The sequence below is a fragment of the Monopterus albus genome, unplaced genomic scaffold, assembly GCF_001952655.1.
Source record: "Monopterus albus unplaced genomic scaffold, M_albus_1.0 scaffold172.1, whole genome shotgun sequence".
Taxonomy (NCBI): Eukaryota; Metazoa; Chordata; class Actinopteri; order Synbranchiformes; family Synbranchidae; genus Monopterus; species Monopterus albus.
Window position 1 is genome coordinate 2,357,984 of NW_018128052.1, and position 13,752 is coordinate 2,371,735.

General features: G+C 42.4%; 1 protein-coding gene across 4 annotated transcripts in view; it reads left to right on the forward strand.

The window, feature by feature from the left end:
- The window catches only part of kcnn1a (potassium intermediate/small conductance calcium-activated channel, subfamily N, member 1a), an 83,720-nt gene that overhangs the window by 49,024 nt on the left and 20,944 nt on the right, over window positions 1–13,752 (forward strand). For all 4 annotated transcript variants that reach the window (XM_020616085.1, XM_020616086.1, XM_020616083.1 and 1 more), the window contains 3 exons: window positions 6,020–6,490; window positions 9,650–9,745; window positions 10,763–11,181. In XM_020616085.1, the coding sequence (XP_020471741.1) occupies window positions 6,020–6,490; window positions 9,650–9,745; window positions 10,763–11,181 (986 nt within the window). The remainder of the gene's footprint in view (window positions 1–6,019; window positions 6,491–9,649; window positions 9,746–10,762; window positions 11,182–13,752) is intronic.

Consider the following 13,752-nt stretch of genomic DNA (forward strand, 5'->3'; position numbering starts at 1 on the left):
AGGTAGCGGTCCCCGTGGCTGCTAGGGCCCGGACCCTCGACTGGGCCCATGCCTCACGGCTAGCATGCCATCCGGGGGTACAGCGCACCATCTCCCTTCTGAAACGCTACTTCTGGTGGCCCACCCTAGAGAAAGACGCCAGGGAATATGTAGCTGCCTGTGCTCCCTGTGCGCAAGCCAAACCACTCCATCAGCCCCCTGCAAGTCTTCTTCGGTTGCTAATTACACCTAGTCGGCCCTGGTCTCACATTGCCCTAGACTTCATCACCGGCCTGCCTCCCTCCCAGGGCAACACTGTCATTCTTACCATAGTTGATCGTTTTTCCAAAGCCGCCCATTTCCTCACCCTTCCTCAACTCCCCTCTGCTCTTGAAACTGCCCAGCTCCTGGTTCAGCATGTTTTTCGCATCCACGGCACCCCCATCACTATCGTTTCTGACCACGGTCCACAATTCACCTCTCACGTCTGGTCTGCTTTTTGCACTGCCCTCGGAGCACATCCCTGTCTTTCCTCCGGTTATCACCCCCAAACTAATGGTCAAGCTGAACGGCTGAACCAGGAGCTGGAAAACATACTCCGTTGTGTCACCAGGTCCGTTATTTCCTCTGCTCGCTCATCCATGTCCTAACAGTGTGCTGTATCCCTTTGAAAACATCAAGTGCTCCCACAGTTTTGAAATATGTCTCTTTGACTTTAGCAGCACAAATAAGTTAAATGCTGTTAGTCTAGTTATATGGTTTCAAGGGAAGCCAAAAGATAAGCAAACTAACTGTCAAAATTAAAACAGACATTGCTGTCCCCAGATTACCACCAGCTGCACCTGATTAGTTTCTCCCTATTTAGCCCATGCTCTTCGTTCACTCCCCTGCCAGTTCTTTCTAGCATTTCTCAGGCCCGTTTGTTCCCCGTTGTTCCTTCTGATCTGTGTTAGTTTTTTTGTCTCCTTCTCTCCAGCTGCTTTTATTCATTCCCTCTTTGCCTCAGTCGCTCCTTCGGACCACGGACCTCCTCCGCTCTGCTTCATCACCACCCTGCAGGTTGATGCACAGTCTACTACTTACCGTATGTACAATTTCTGTTCCTCTTCAGTACCATCCAACTCGACCAGTCCAGGAGTGAGTCCCAGTGTCCACAGCCCGGTCCTCTTCTCATCATCTCCACCACTGACTGTGTTCCCATCCGAAGCTCGACACCCGGTCCCATTCTTACTCGTCTGTTCATTTCTTGGTCACTTGTTTTACACTGTAAATAAACTTGCACTGCTTGCATCGAAGTCAGCCACCTGGGTCCGTCAATTTTTGTGACTCGCTCACTTCCATGTTCGAGCCATCCTAACACTTACTTACTGTCCCAGACATGTGAAGTCAGTTTGAGAATCCCCTGTAGAAAATCATGGAACATGGACTACGTTTCAGTCTCTTGGACCATCATGTCTTACTTACACTAGCTTCACCCTCTCCCACAGAAGCAGACATTATTAAACACCAGACATCCCTACAGAAAAGCAAGGACATGAAACATTGGGTGATCAGATTTGGTACTCAACCTTTCTACTACCGCAAGGAAATTTTTATGCCCAGTTTTGACTTGGTGTTATTCATAAGACATGATATAAACACTGATGCTATTCATTTTTGAACATTCACGATTTTACATTAAATACATATTGTTTATTTGCAGCACACAGCCATGATGGAAGATTTACCTTTATGAATGTAGGTCTGCAGCCTCTGGTTTCCCTGTCTTTGTTAGTGCTCAGTAATGATCCACATGCTGGTCAGGGCTGGACAGAGAAGCCCTGCTGCCTGCTAGCCTGCCAGAGAAATGTGACAGCGTCCAGTGTGCAGGGGACAAACTGGAGAGCGTCACCTGCAGCTCTCAATTACTTGAGAGGCTAGCAGAGACACCAGCAAGGAGATGTTGTCCCTCTTTCATTTGGCTCATCTTCATTCACCTCTCTATCTTTCAAGAGATTTTCTAGAGCTCTGCCTTATGTTCTTGCTTTCCCCTGTTCTTCTTTCTCTTTAGTGATCCTCCTTTCATGTTAGCCTTGTCAGCATCCGGCCCTTTTTCACACATCATACACGTAAACACGGACCTTCTCAAACAAATGATCCTTGTGCTTGTTTTGTTGCTGCACACTCTCTGTGTCTGTATCTGACCTAATCCAGTGCCCAGCTCAGCTTGCTCAGCTAGCACACGTGTCCACCCACCCAGCCACTCACACATAATTAAACAGACTGGCACCACATGCTCAAGCTCACACGCACACAGAATTGAACACATTTGATTCTATAATGCACAATTCCATTTTTAGGGTATAAAAGTGAATTTTCTATTTGATTTGAGACGGAGAGCTGAGCAAGACAGTTGCCTTCATTTAAACTGTTCTGCACTGAGGCTTTTCAATTTGATTATGAGGATCCATTTAATAAAGCTTGGATGCTGCGTGCCATTCAAAATGAAAGTGAGCCGCCAGTCTGCTATACAGGCCTCCCCTTGTCTCATCTGTGGGGCCATCAGGGGCAACTCTGGCATGTTGTGCCCTTCCACTGCACTGCTTTAGTCAGGTTGCAGGGGAAATGCACAGAGATGGGAACTGGCTGCTCGAGTACAGGACTGATCGAGTGCTTTGAGGTTTTGGAATGGGATCCGAGGACTCCAGCTGCTCAGTCTGTGAAGGACTTTAGTATTACAGGAGGAAAAGTCAGGAAGCAATCTTGTTATTTTGTAAAATGAGTCTTATTTCTCTCCTATTTCTCTTTCGGGATAGGTGGCTTCAGTGACAAATGAGCACCAGAAACAAGTTAACTAAAGCTTGGGCTGTAACAGCAGCCCAGTCTATGTGCATCCTCAGCCCTGTTCATTTACTGTATGTTACTGAAGCAACACTTCTGGGGATGTTCTCCTATTATGTCTTACGTCTCAGGCTGCTCCCTCTTTTTTGCATCCCTGAACGGACCCACCTTACACTGAGATCAGATGTGCAAATTCCTGCGGTGCCACTTTTCTTATTTTTCTCTGGAGCAAAACCCCACTGTGATCCCTTAGTAAAAACGAACACATGCATTTTCACTGTTTAATGCCAAAAAAATGAGCTGGGGTGTTTGTCCAGTCTGGAGCAAGAAGGATTTCAGTTTTTTTGTTTGTTTGTTTGTTTTGTTGTTGTTGTTGTTTTTGTAATAGACACCTATCTATTATACTGTCACACATGTTTAGAGTTCACTCTGATCTATGACTCAACACCATCCATTTCTGTAAATGTTTACAGTCTTTTGTAAAATGTAAATATAAAATGGTATAATTTCATGCAAAAACTATCTAATGGCCCTGTGATGTCCGGAGTTGGCACTGGAACAGTTGATTTACTGTAACGAACAGAAATGCCTCAGCTTGAGACTCAACAGTTGGGACACAACTACACAGTTGGTTTCACTCAGTAGTGAGAGACCGATCTCAACTGATGGCTTTAACTTTAGCTCAGTTGGCTATTAATCATAGAGTTGGTGGTTTGACTCTTGGTCAAGATTTTGCACCCCAGATTGCTCCTGTGTGTGACAAAAGCTGCTGTGAGGTGAATGTTATGTAATAAAAGTCCCCAGGCAAAAGTTTCTAATACAATGTTACAATGCTTTGGTAGGATAATAGTAAGGCGTAGGCTATGGTAAAAAATCTACTCATAAATGTATGAAACCTCTTGTTTGAGGTAGTTGTCATTGATTTTTCTCTCAGATACAGTATTAGAGCCCAGGACCCATATCTATATATCAAGCATCTCAGAAACAGCCTGGAAGTTTGAATCAGACTAAAACTACTCCAGATTCAACAGGACTTAGTTGTTGTTTTTTTTTTTCTTCCTAAAGAAAAGTGGGACACATTCTTTTGGGAAACTGGTTTTCACACACTAAAAACCAAAGGAATAATGTTATTTTGTAGTTGCCCAGTGCGAGTTATGTTGAAGATCCAACATATTCAGAAGACTGATAGATCTGCTGTAGAGCTTAATGCAAAAAAAAAAGCAAGGTTTTTTTTTTTTTTTTTTTTTTTACAAATATTTATCAAAATAAATTAAAAAGTAAATTCAGTCCAACAGGAATTCTACACAGTCTTATGTTGCTTAGCCAGTGGCCACTGCTGTCAGACTCCTATCATAGTCTGTGCTAGTTTCTCATTATCAGTTATGTTTAATATTGAATTGTCATATTTGCAAATTATTCCTGATGCTGAGAAAAATAATCTGGATCAAAACGTTTGTTAGTTTGCATGGCAGTGAAATAAAATATGTTGTGATTCTGATTCTGATTCATGTTGTCAGTAAGCTATAAATTGCAAGAATTCACCTTTTGCAAAATAGAGAGAATCTGCCACAAGAAGACACTTTACTGCACTCACATCATGAAAGAATGTGTTTTTTTCTAATTTGTTTATCAGGAATCAAACTTGCTAAATATAGCACTCCCTGTTGTGTTTTTATCTTCTTGTAAAGAGCAATGTCTTGACTACCAAAGGCATATCAGCATCTATTTCTACAGTATTTCCTGCCATTCAAACCTAAAGTTCACTCACTGTGCAGTGTTCAGAAGTGTAGAGGGCTCCTAATGACACAGATTAAAAAGCAATTTAATACAGAAAAGGGGATTAGAAACACTATGGACTGCAGTAATCCTTAACCTTTAGTCCTGTTCTCATGGAGCCACGATATGCGCGAAGCGATACCATCACAGGACCAGAGTTAGTAAATTTCCATTAGGGCCGACCTTCTTTATTCCCACCAGTACATTTAAAAGCATTGGGCATGCTTTGTCAAGGCTAATAAAAAGGGGCAGTGGTGCTGTCTCTCACCCCCTGACCTGTTTTGGAAAAGGCACTGTTCCATGTGACACTTTCATAACTCATTATGATAATCTGCCCAAGTCTCTGAGGGACAGGAGAGAGAGATGATTTTGGGGTGACTCCTCTACAGCCTCTGCATAGATAGAGCATAATCTGTATGCATAACCTGGCCAGAAACTCACATCTGTCTGCCAAGAGGACCAGAAATGATAGACGACTAAATGCAAGAAGAGAAGAGCCTTTGCTGCATTGGGTCAGAAAACAAAAACCTATAGATGATTTAAAAGACATAAAAACAGTTACATATATTCTCTCCTATCTTGTCCAAATTAGAAATTAAATACACAATATAACATTTATTGGTTGAATACCATATTTATGCCAATATACTATGTAAGCATTACTCTTTGTCCTTCAAACCCCAAAAGGCCTTTAACTTCATGAGATGTACATTATGCTGAGGTCCAAAGAAACAGGTTCCCCTGCTTGGGAATGTTACATTTGGTCGCTGGCACACCTGATTTGAGAATTGATTTCTTCTACTTGTCTCTCGTTTGGGAAGCTCACTGCTCATCTCTGCAGGTGAGCAGTGTTCCTCTGTCACGACAAGCATTAATTATTCATATCTACTGTAAATTTGTGCAGTGCAATGATTCCACTTTCTGCACTTTGTAGGGTCCACTGCCAGTCTTATTTATACATCAAACTCCATTCATTATTCATTTGGTTTTGAGCCACTGGATTTTGAGGCTATATTTTCCTAAAGGAAATGCTGCATGAAACATCCGTTCAAGTAAAGGAGGGGTTTAACTGAAATTGTTTTTCAGTATTTAATGAAACGGGATGAAATGATTCCCAGTGAGCAGCCACCTCTCAGTACATGTTGCTCAGGAAAACAGACCTTGAGTTTTTGGTTCTTTCAAACAGCAGCTTTCGGTTCATACTGTATGTTTGGTCACTTGTCCACTTGTCCTGCTGAGCACTAAATCGGTCTGCTTTTATAACAAATTGTTTTGCAAGATTCTTCCCCCTCTTTGCTCTCTCCAGAGACCACAGAGATAAAACTCCCACATCAATGCTCTATTTAAAGTCCAAACCTGTGTGTGCGTGTCTTCAACCTATTGTTGACAGTTTTTACAATGTTTCTGCTGGTTTTGTATTTATCACTCTCCTTCCTGTTCACAGGCCACTACTGAGAAGAAGCTGAGCCATGCTGGATCCAAGCCCTCCCTCTCCGAGAGCAGCGGCCGACTCCCTCAGATAGCCATGAACACCTGCAAGTACAATGGCGGAGTGGTCAGACCACTAGTGGGCAGCCTGGCGTCCTCGTCGCGCCGTAACCTCGCAGACCTCGACTCAGAGACGCAGCCCTTACAGACGTTGCACAGCTCTGGCCTGGAGGTGGTGGTGTCCAAGGGCAACAGCGGCGAAGACCCCAGCAAGGCGTCCAATGAGAGCTTGGTCAGGGAGGGCAATGGGCGTGGCAGAGGCAGGGCACCACATAAAAAAAACAGGGACATTGGCTACAAGCTCGGTCACAGGAGGGCGTTGTTTGAGAAGCGGAAGCGGCTCAGCGACTACGCACTCATCTTTGGGATGTTTGGGATTGTTGTCATGGTGGCAGAGACGGAACTGTCGTGGGGGGTTTACACTAAGGTAGGTTGTGCATTTGTGTGATGCATGAGTGGGAGCATTTTGTGTGTTGTCATAACCATTGTTAAATTTTGAGTTGTGTGGGGTTGGCAGCTGTCAAATTTATGAAGAGTGATTATTAGCACAACCACTGATGTACATTACATTATCTAAGAAAGGTGTTGGGAGTATTGCACAAATACAAATGAAAAGGAGTGTCATGTGATCTGCACCATGACTAACAGGCTATCAATCTCACATTTGGCCTTTTTCCTTTTTCTATTCAGTAATTTTATGACTATAGGCCTGATTTTATTAGTTGGAAATTTTCATTATTGACATCAGATTGGAGATTAGCCAATGGGCTAGACTGCTTTTCACTGCTGATGTTATTGTGGCTGTCTGTCATTCCCATCTAGAGTGGAGAAACATATAGGAATAAATGGGACTTTTGAGGAAAGACACTAGCAGGGCAGTGTGGATTCAGGGTCACAGTGACCTGGTTGCCTCCCCTTGATCTATGATTGAACTGCATCAACTATTTAGATCTGCTGTGTCAGGATTTTTAAGGATGAAAATCGTTCACTTAGGGCAGCCAAAGACTGCATTTGCTCTGGTGTTTAGTTGAGAGCTGACTGCAGTATATAATAGGTCAAAGAATAGGTGTCTTTCATCTCTGGAAATAAGACCACACTTTTAACAGTACAGTCTGTGTGAATAAAAAAAAACTGAACAGGATTGATGCCTTTATAGATCTTATATGCATGTTTAATCCTGTTAGCTACAAACTGTGTTAGCATTATTTATTACTTGGGTTTGAAGAACCACAGTAAGAACATTTGATCAGTTTCAGTTTCGCAAACATTTGTCTGGTTACACAAATATTCATTTGGATCCATGCTTCTGGCACCCAGATATATGTCCAATATTTACTTTTATTTTAGTTCTGTTTTGGTTGTAACCAATTTTGGAGAAATATTTCTGGTTCTTGGGCTAGCTTGGTATTTATGCCACTTTGTTCACAAGCTAGCTAACATCTGTTCACTGCTCAAATTAGACTTCCATGGTTATTTATCAACTTAGTCATTAGTGAAAAGTTAAAGTGTGTCTATTTACTGGCTACTTGCTCACTTTACCTTTTTTGGCTATTTGGTAACTGTGGTTGCTACTGTTAGGTTATTTCTTAGTTAGATAGGTATGGATTAGAGATCTGTTGTCTATGAATGTTTAGCGCAGACAGGGTGACTAGCTTGGGCTGTTAACTATTCAGCCTGCAGGCACGTCAAGGTTACAGGAAAACTGCTGTTAGTGTCAACTGTAATGCTAGTCTTAATATTTGTCTTAATGTGTAAGGTTATGTCCAATTGTTTAGATACACACCACGAAAACAACAGTCACGCACCTTGACTTTGCCTCATGTTTTGGCTAAACCTTCCTGCTTCCGGGCTGCTTTGGCAGGCTGGGGGTTTGGAAGATCTCTGGACTGGAAGTGTGGATTCTTGCCTGTGGCTTTTTGAATAAACCAGCACGGATATATTTTTTATATACTCAAGTGGTCTGAGTCGTCCCTCTGAGTTCCTGGTTTGAAAGAACCGGATGAGGCTTTATAATGGTTTTTAGCCTTTACTACTAGTGCTAGCTGCAACCTTTGTGCCTGTGCCATTTGGTGCTGAGTAGGTAGTGTACCAAGAAATAGTTACCTGTTAGGCTATAAAGTAGGTTAATAAAACTAGAAAGATTCAACCAAAGAAAGCTGCAGACCCTAAAAGCAAAATGGTGGACAGAAACCTGTTTATACACACACTGTGGGAACTTATCCTTCCATGTGAGGACCAGATGTTGGTCCCCACCATGTACATTGCTGAATTTTGGTTTGAGGCTACATGTTAGGCAAGTAGTGTTTATGGTTAAGGTTAGGATAAATCTGTAGGAAATGAATGTAAGTCAATATAAAGTCCCCATGAGGAAGGAAAACACACTTGTGTGTGATATAGTAAGTCAGTGTGGTGATCTATAGGATGATTTATGGGGTTTTAAGAAAGTCAATAGGTTTGTCTGTGACTGTTACTGAGTTGGAGAGGAGTCCATTCATCAAGCTGACCCCAGCTAAAATGGCAGTGAACTCCCGTCTCTGAGTAACACAGCACCCCCCTCACAACATCACAGAAAGATAGCATGTGCTGCGGATGGTTCATTTTCCCTTTTCGTGTCACATGACGGAGCACACACTCGAGGCTCAGTCAAGGATTTCTGAGCCCTGAAAGAGTAAGATGCGTTAAGAGGCAGTGAGCACTGGGACTAAAAAATCCTTGAACCTCTGGCAGGTGGATTAATTGGTTTACTCAATGTTATTTCACCAGGGATAGCTCAAAACAATTTCAGGCATAAGAATGTCTTGAGAGCATGTGGCCGACCCGACGGGCAAAGCAATCTAGTTAGTAGGTAAAAATACATTCTGTAATATGGACCACCCAAGGACAGTAATGGTGAGCAGCTCTCATTGTCATCACACTGATAATTATAAAAGACATTTCCACTTTTTGTCATTTATTTATCTGTGTTGTCATTATAATAACAACCCTATAATCATGAGCCTGCTGCAGAGAGAAAGTTTTACACCTTGGCTGTTAAACTGATTTATCAGATGCTATTTTACCAACACAGAGAGAGGACTTGAGTAGTACAGGTACACATAACACTGCAATGCTAGCATCTACAGTAGCTGGCCTATTTATCACCAGCTATACGCTCACTCTGGTACACCCCCCCCTACTAATGCCAACCGTGCCTTTTCTGCACCTACCATTAAATGGAAAGTCCCCCCGTTTAGTGTTGGGCTTTGATTAATTGGTAGTTGAGATGGTGGGGCACAGCGTACGTAGATAATATCAGGCTGCACCTACACCTGCAGCTGTGCTGTTGAGCAACATCCTGACTGCTCTCTTTGAGTGTAAAACCCCATTATCCCATCTTCGTTGGAGTTTTAAGCTAAGTGGTGTGTGTGTGTGTGTGTGTGTGTGTGTGTGTGTGTCACTATTGAGGCTAAATATAGACTGATTCACACTAACAATAAATACAAGGAGTCGTATAAGATGATGTATACTTCAATCAAAATGTATTAATTATTTTTAATTTAACACTGCAATATCTAATACTTTATCCTCTCTTTTTCTTTCACTGCAGGAATCTTCATACTCATTTGCACTGAAATGCCTTATCAGCCTTTCCACTGTTATATTGCTTGGTCTTATAATAATGTACCATGCCCGGGAAATTCAGGTGAGTCTGACACAAGAACGAACAACATTATTTTATTCATTATACCAGCATCAAGATCAGTGTGGTGATGATGATGATAGCAATAATCTTAATAAGGAGGAGGAGGATTTCTGATTTGGCATGTGGGCCCAGCAAAACAGTTTTTATTGAAATATTATTCATACTATTAGTTGTGGTAAAAGGTAATTGCTAGATAATTAATTTATGCAGATGCATTTATGATGTACATTTTTGTTTGGGTTTTGTCCAACTTTTTTGTCATTTAAAAGTAAGACTGTAGCCCTTATCAACAAATGTAGTCCAAATGCAACAAACCTGTAGACCGGGTTCTTGATATTGTATGGTGTTTTCTTCCCAGCATCTTATTGCATCTGCTTTTGTACCATTTTGTTGCTCTGCTCGGTCTGACGTTCAGTCATTATTGTAGTACTCGGGTCCTGGACTCAGAATCAAGTCCGACTCGAGATTTTTAGGACTCATAGCTTGACTTGTACTTGAACAGTGAAGACTTGGAGGACTTGGACTCTGACTTGAGAATTGACTGGACTTGGAAACTGGAGACGAGGACTGTGACCTTTTTTTTTGTAATAGGCCATAATATATTGATATTAAAACCTCTTCACCTGGACAGTGCTGTATTTGGCACACTTCCATCGAAGCATACACTCCGCCTTTCTATAAATCATTTTTATGTATCACATTGCCAAGTAATATGGTGATGCAACACACTGTTAGAAAGTTAGAAATAAAAAATATTGGTGGTTGTGTTATTTGTTAGCCTTTTTATGGCTACAAATAATACAGATTGAATATTTCAAATAATTTTGGTCCAAATAATACGTCTCACAATGTGAGTTTGTAAGAGTAAACACATTGACAGCATGTGGGGTTGTATAGGATATATAAACTGGCGAAATGCTGTAAAAACAACAAATTAAATTAACTAAAAAAAACTATATATAAAATAAACTGCTAACACTAATATTAGGTCCTTGATGTGTTTTTTTTTTTCTTAAGCTGTTTATGGTCGACAATGGTGCGGATGATTGGAGGATAGCCATGACATATGAACGGATCTTCTTCATTGTGCTGGAGCTCCTGGTGTGTGCCATCCATCCCATCCCAGGCCAGTACGTGTTCACCTGGACGGCACGGAATGCCTTTACCTACTTGCTGACCGTGGTCGAGGCTGACGTGGACATCATCCTCTCCATCCCCATGTTTCTGAGACTCTACCTGATCGGCAGGGTCATGTTACTCCACAGCAAGCTGTTCACAGATGCTTCATCTCGCAGCATCGGTGCCCTCAACAAGATCAACTTCAACACACGCTTTGTCATGAAGACCCTCATGACCATCTGTCCAGGAACTGTTCTGCTGGTGTTCAGTATATCCTCCTGGATCATTGCTGCATGGACTGTGCGCGTCTGTGAGAGGTAAACCCAGGGTTTGTGAATAATGGATGTTGCTGGGGACCAAACAGCAAAATGGCTGATACGCAATTTCACACTGTGGATTACTAGACACCTTTTCTTCCTTCAGTCTTGTCTCTCTTTTGTCTCATGCTTCTCTGTGTTACCTTGTTTTCTGTCACTCATCTGCACTGTTCCACAGAAATGTGTAGAATCATTAGGATAGGGTAAATGCTGGTACTGTACACGTGTACAGGAGGGGCCCACACAGATATACCCACATACTACTCCACTGCTTGACTGTATAAATAAACCCTGGCATAAGTTTCATTAGCTCAGTGATCGTTCCACAACTCTCCACTCCGCGTTTTTATTGCTATTTTAGATAGCTTGTCCATAATTCATGAGTGTCTAATTGTTTGTTTTGCTGAATGGTTTGTTTTGTTAATGCAGAGTACTCCCCAGGATCCCCTAACCTGTTTTCTCCCCAAAACTGCACATCAGGCTTTATCTCAAGGGGGCAGCAATGATTTTCACAGAAAATGAAAGTGGCAGGGAGAAATGAAAAGCTTTTATTTTTGCCTTTCTCGTTTTGCATTTGCATAAGGAAATGAGACGTTAATGCCAGCTTTGATGGGTTAAAGTCATTTTTGTATAGCTGGAGTGGAAGGCAGACTTTAGAAGGGTGGGTGGAGAGCGGAAGATCTATAGCTGCCATTCTTGGCTGACACAATATGATACTGTACATGTGTAAAAGTTAAGTATCTGCTCAGATGGAGGTTTTGCTTTCAGTCTTTCAAACAGGCCCTGTCTACTGATGCACAGCTTCCTCCTGCAGCTCACCTCATCTGCTTTCACTAAGTACCTTCCCTCCCTTTCTCTATCTCTCCTCTTAACTACCTCCACATATTAACACTAAGCTTCCATCACTAACCACTGCCTCTCACACACTTGACCCTGGATCCTCTTGGGCCCTCAGCATCTCGAACTGTTGACTGCTGGGTTTAAACCTAGGGAGAGCACAGTGAAGTGTTAACAGACATCAGAGGTCGTCCTTTACTTGAAATTTGCATCTATTCTGTAATGCCTCTATACAGCCCAGTTCATGGCTACTGCTACACACTCTGTTTCACTACCTGGACGTATTATTTCCAGCTGGAGATTTAACCAGAAAATAGCCTAAATTGGCCACAATTGACATTACTGCCATTATTTGGTCTCTAGTACCTCATTATACAGGACTGCCATGTGATTTACAATAGAAAAACTTAGGCAGTGCACATTTAATCCTGCACATCCATAACCTTAGTGTCAGCTTGGAAATCTGGATTTAAAGAGGTGTTTAGATGAGAACCACAGAATCCCTAATAGGGTCTTCATAAACTGGTTTACTCCCACACTGTAACACACACCTCCCCTGAGCAGTGCATGCTATTAGTCCTTTGGTTTCAGTTTCACACTAATGTGTGCGGTGAGTGTATTTGTGTCCATTTGTTTATGTGTATTACGACAAATGGGTGCAAGCATGCATGTGTGTGTGCTTGTATAATGTTTTGTTGTACTTTCTATCTCCCCAGTATGCTGCTCCATAGGGATACCATGTGAGTTCTTGTTCCATAGCTGTGGAAAGACCAACTTATCATTGTGCACCGAGCTGGCGCCACTGCTGCCCTGAGTGGGGTTTGGAGGGTGGGGGTGGTAGTGTGGAGAAGGGTCAGCCCCTCTAAAACAATTAACTGACATCCTTTCCAAACTCAGCTTGACAAAGGAGGATTAGGAAGGCCCTCTAGTTGGCATCACAGTGGCACCATCCTTCTGCTAAGAAAACAGGCTTTTAGTGGCTATAGGAGCACAGCACAGACCAACAGTGCGAGCAGCACTTGGAAGCAAGCATTTCTTTGCTAACTGCTGTGTGTTAGGCCGGTAGGAGCCGGCGGAGGAGGACATGGTGGTAAAATGGAGCAGCTCTTTCAGGTCACCTTCAGGAATGTGCCAGTGGGCAATTAGTCTCTTCTGATTTTTTTTCTGTCTCTCCTTATGCAGTTGTTATAAATCCAAATTGCACAAAAGGATTTTAGCAGCAACTCCGAAGATTTGTCGAGGACCAAAAGCTTTTGTTTTGTTGTGTGAACATTGTTGTAGCAGTTTTCCACAGACATTTGTTGCTTCTTCCCCAGAGATTATGATCTAGAAATGAAAACCGTTTGTCTCCTGTAACCGAAAAGAAGCTCTGTGTGTGCCAGGAGGACGAATGTCAAGTCATTTTGTGTACTAGTTAATAACATTTGGGTCTGGGGTGTGTCTTACTATCCAGCAGAGCATCACTATGGTCACCAACTAAATATGAGTAGTGCTACACAGTTCAAGGCTTGGCAGGTAAATGAGGGTGTTGTTTTTCATTGTTGCACAATTTCTTAAATGGAGATGCTCTTGGAGGAGGAGTGATCTCTGTACTGACTGCAGTGTCTCCAGTTTTTGTTTACATCGATAAAACAATTGTCCCCATCATCCTTAGTCCCCTCCTCTAGTAAACATGAAAATAACTTGCATGTTGGGGGGGGGGGGCTTGTTTCCCAAGTGCTATGTGTGACTTCT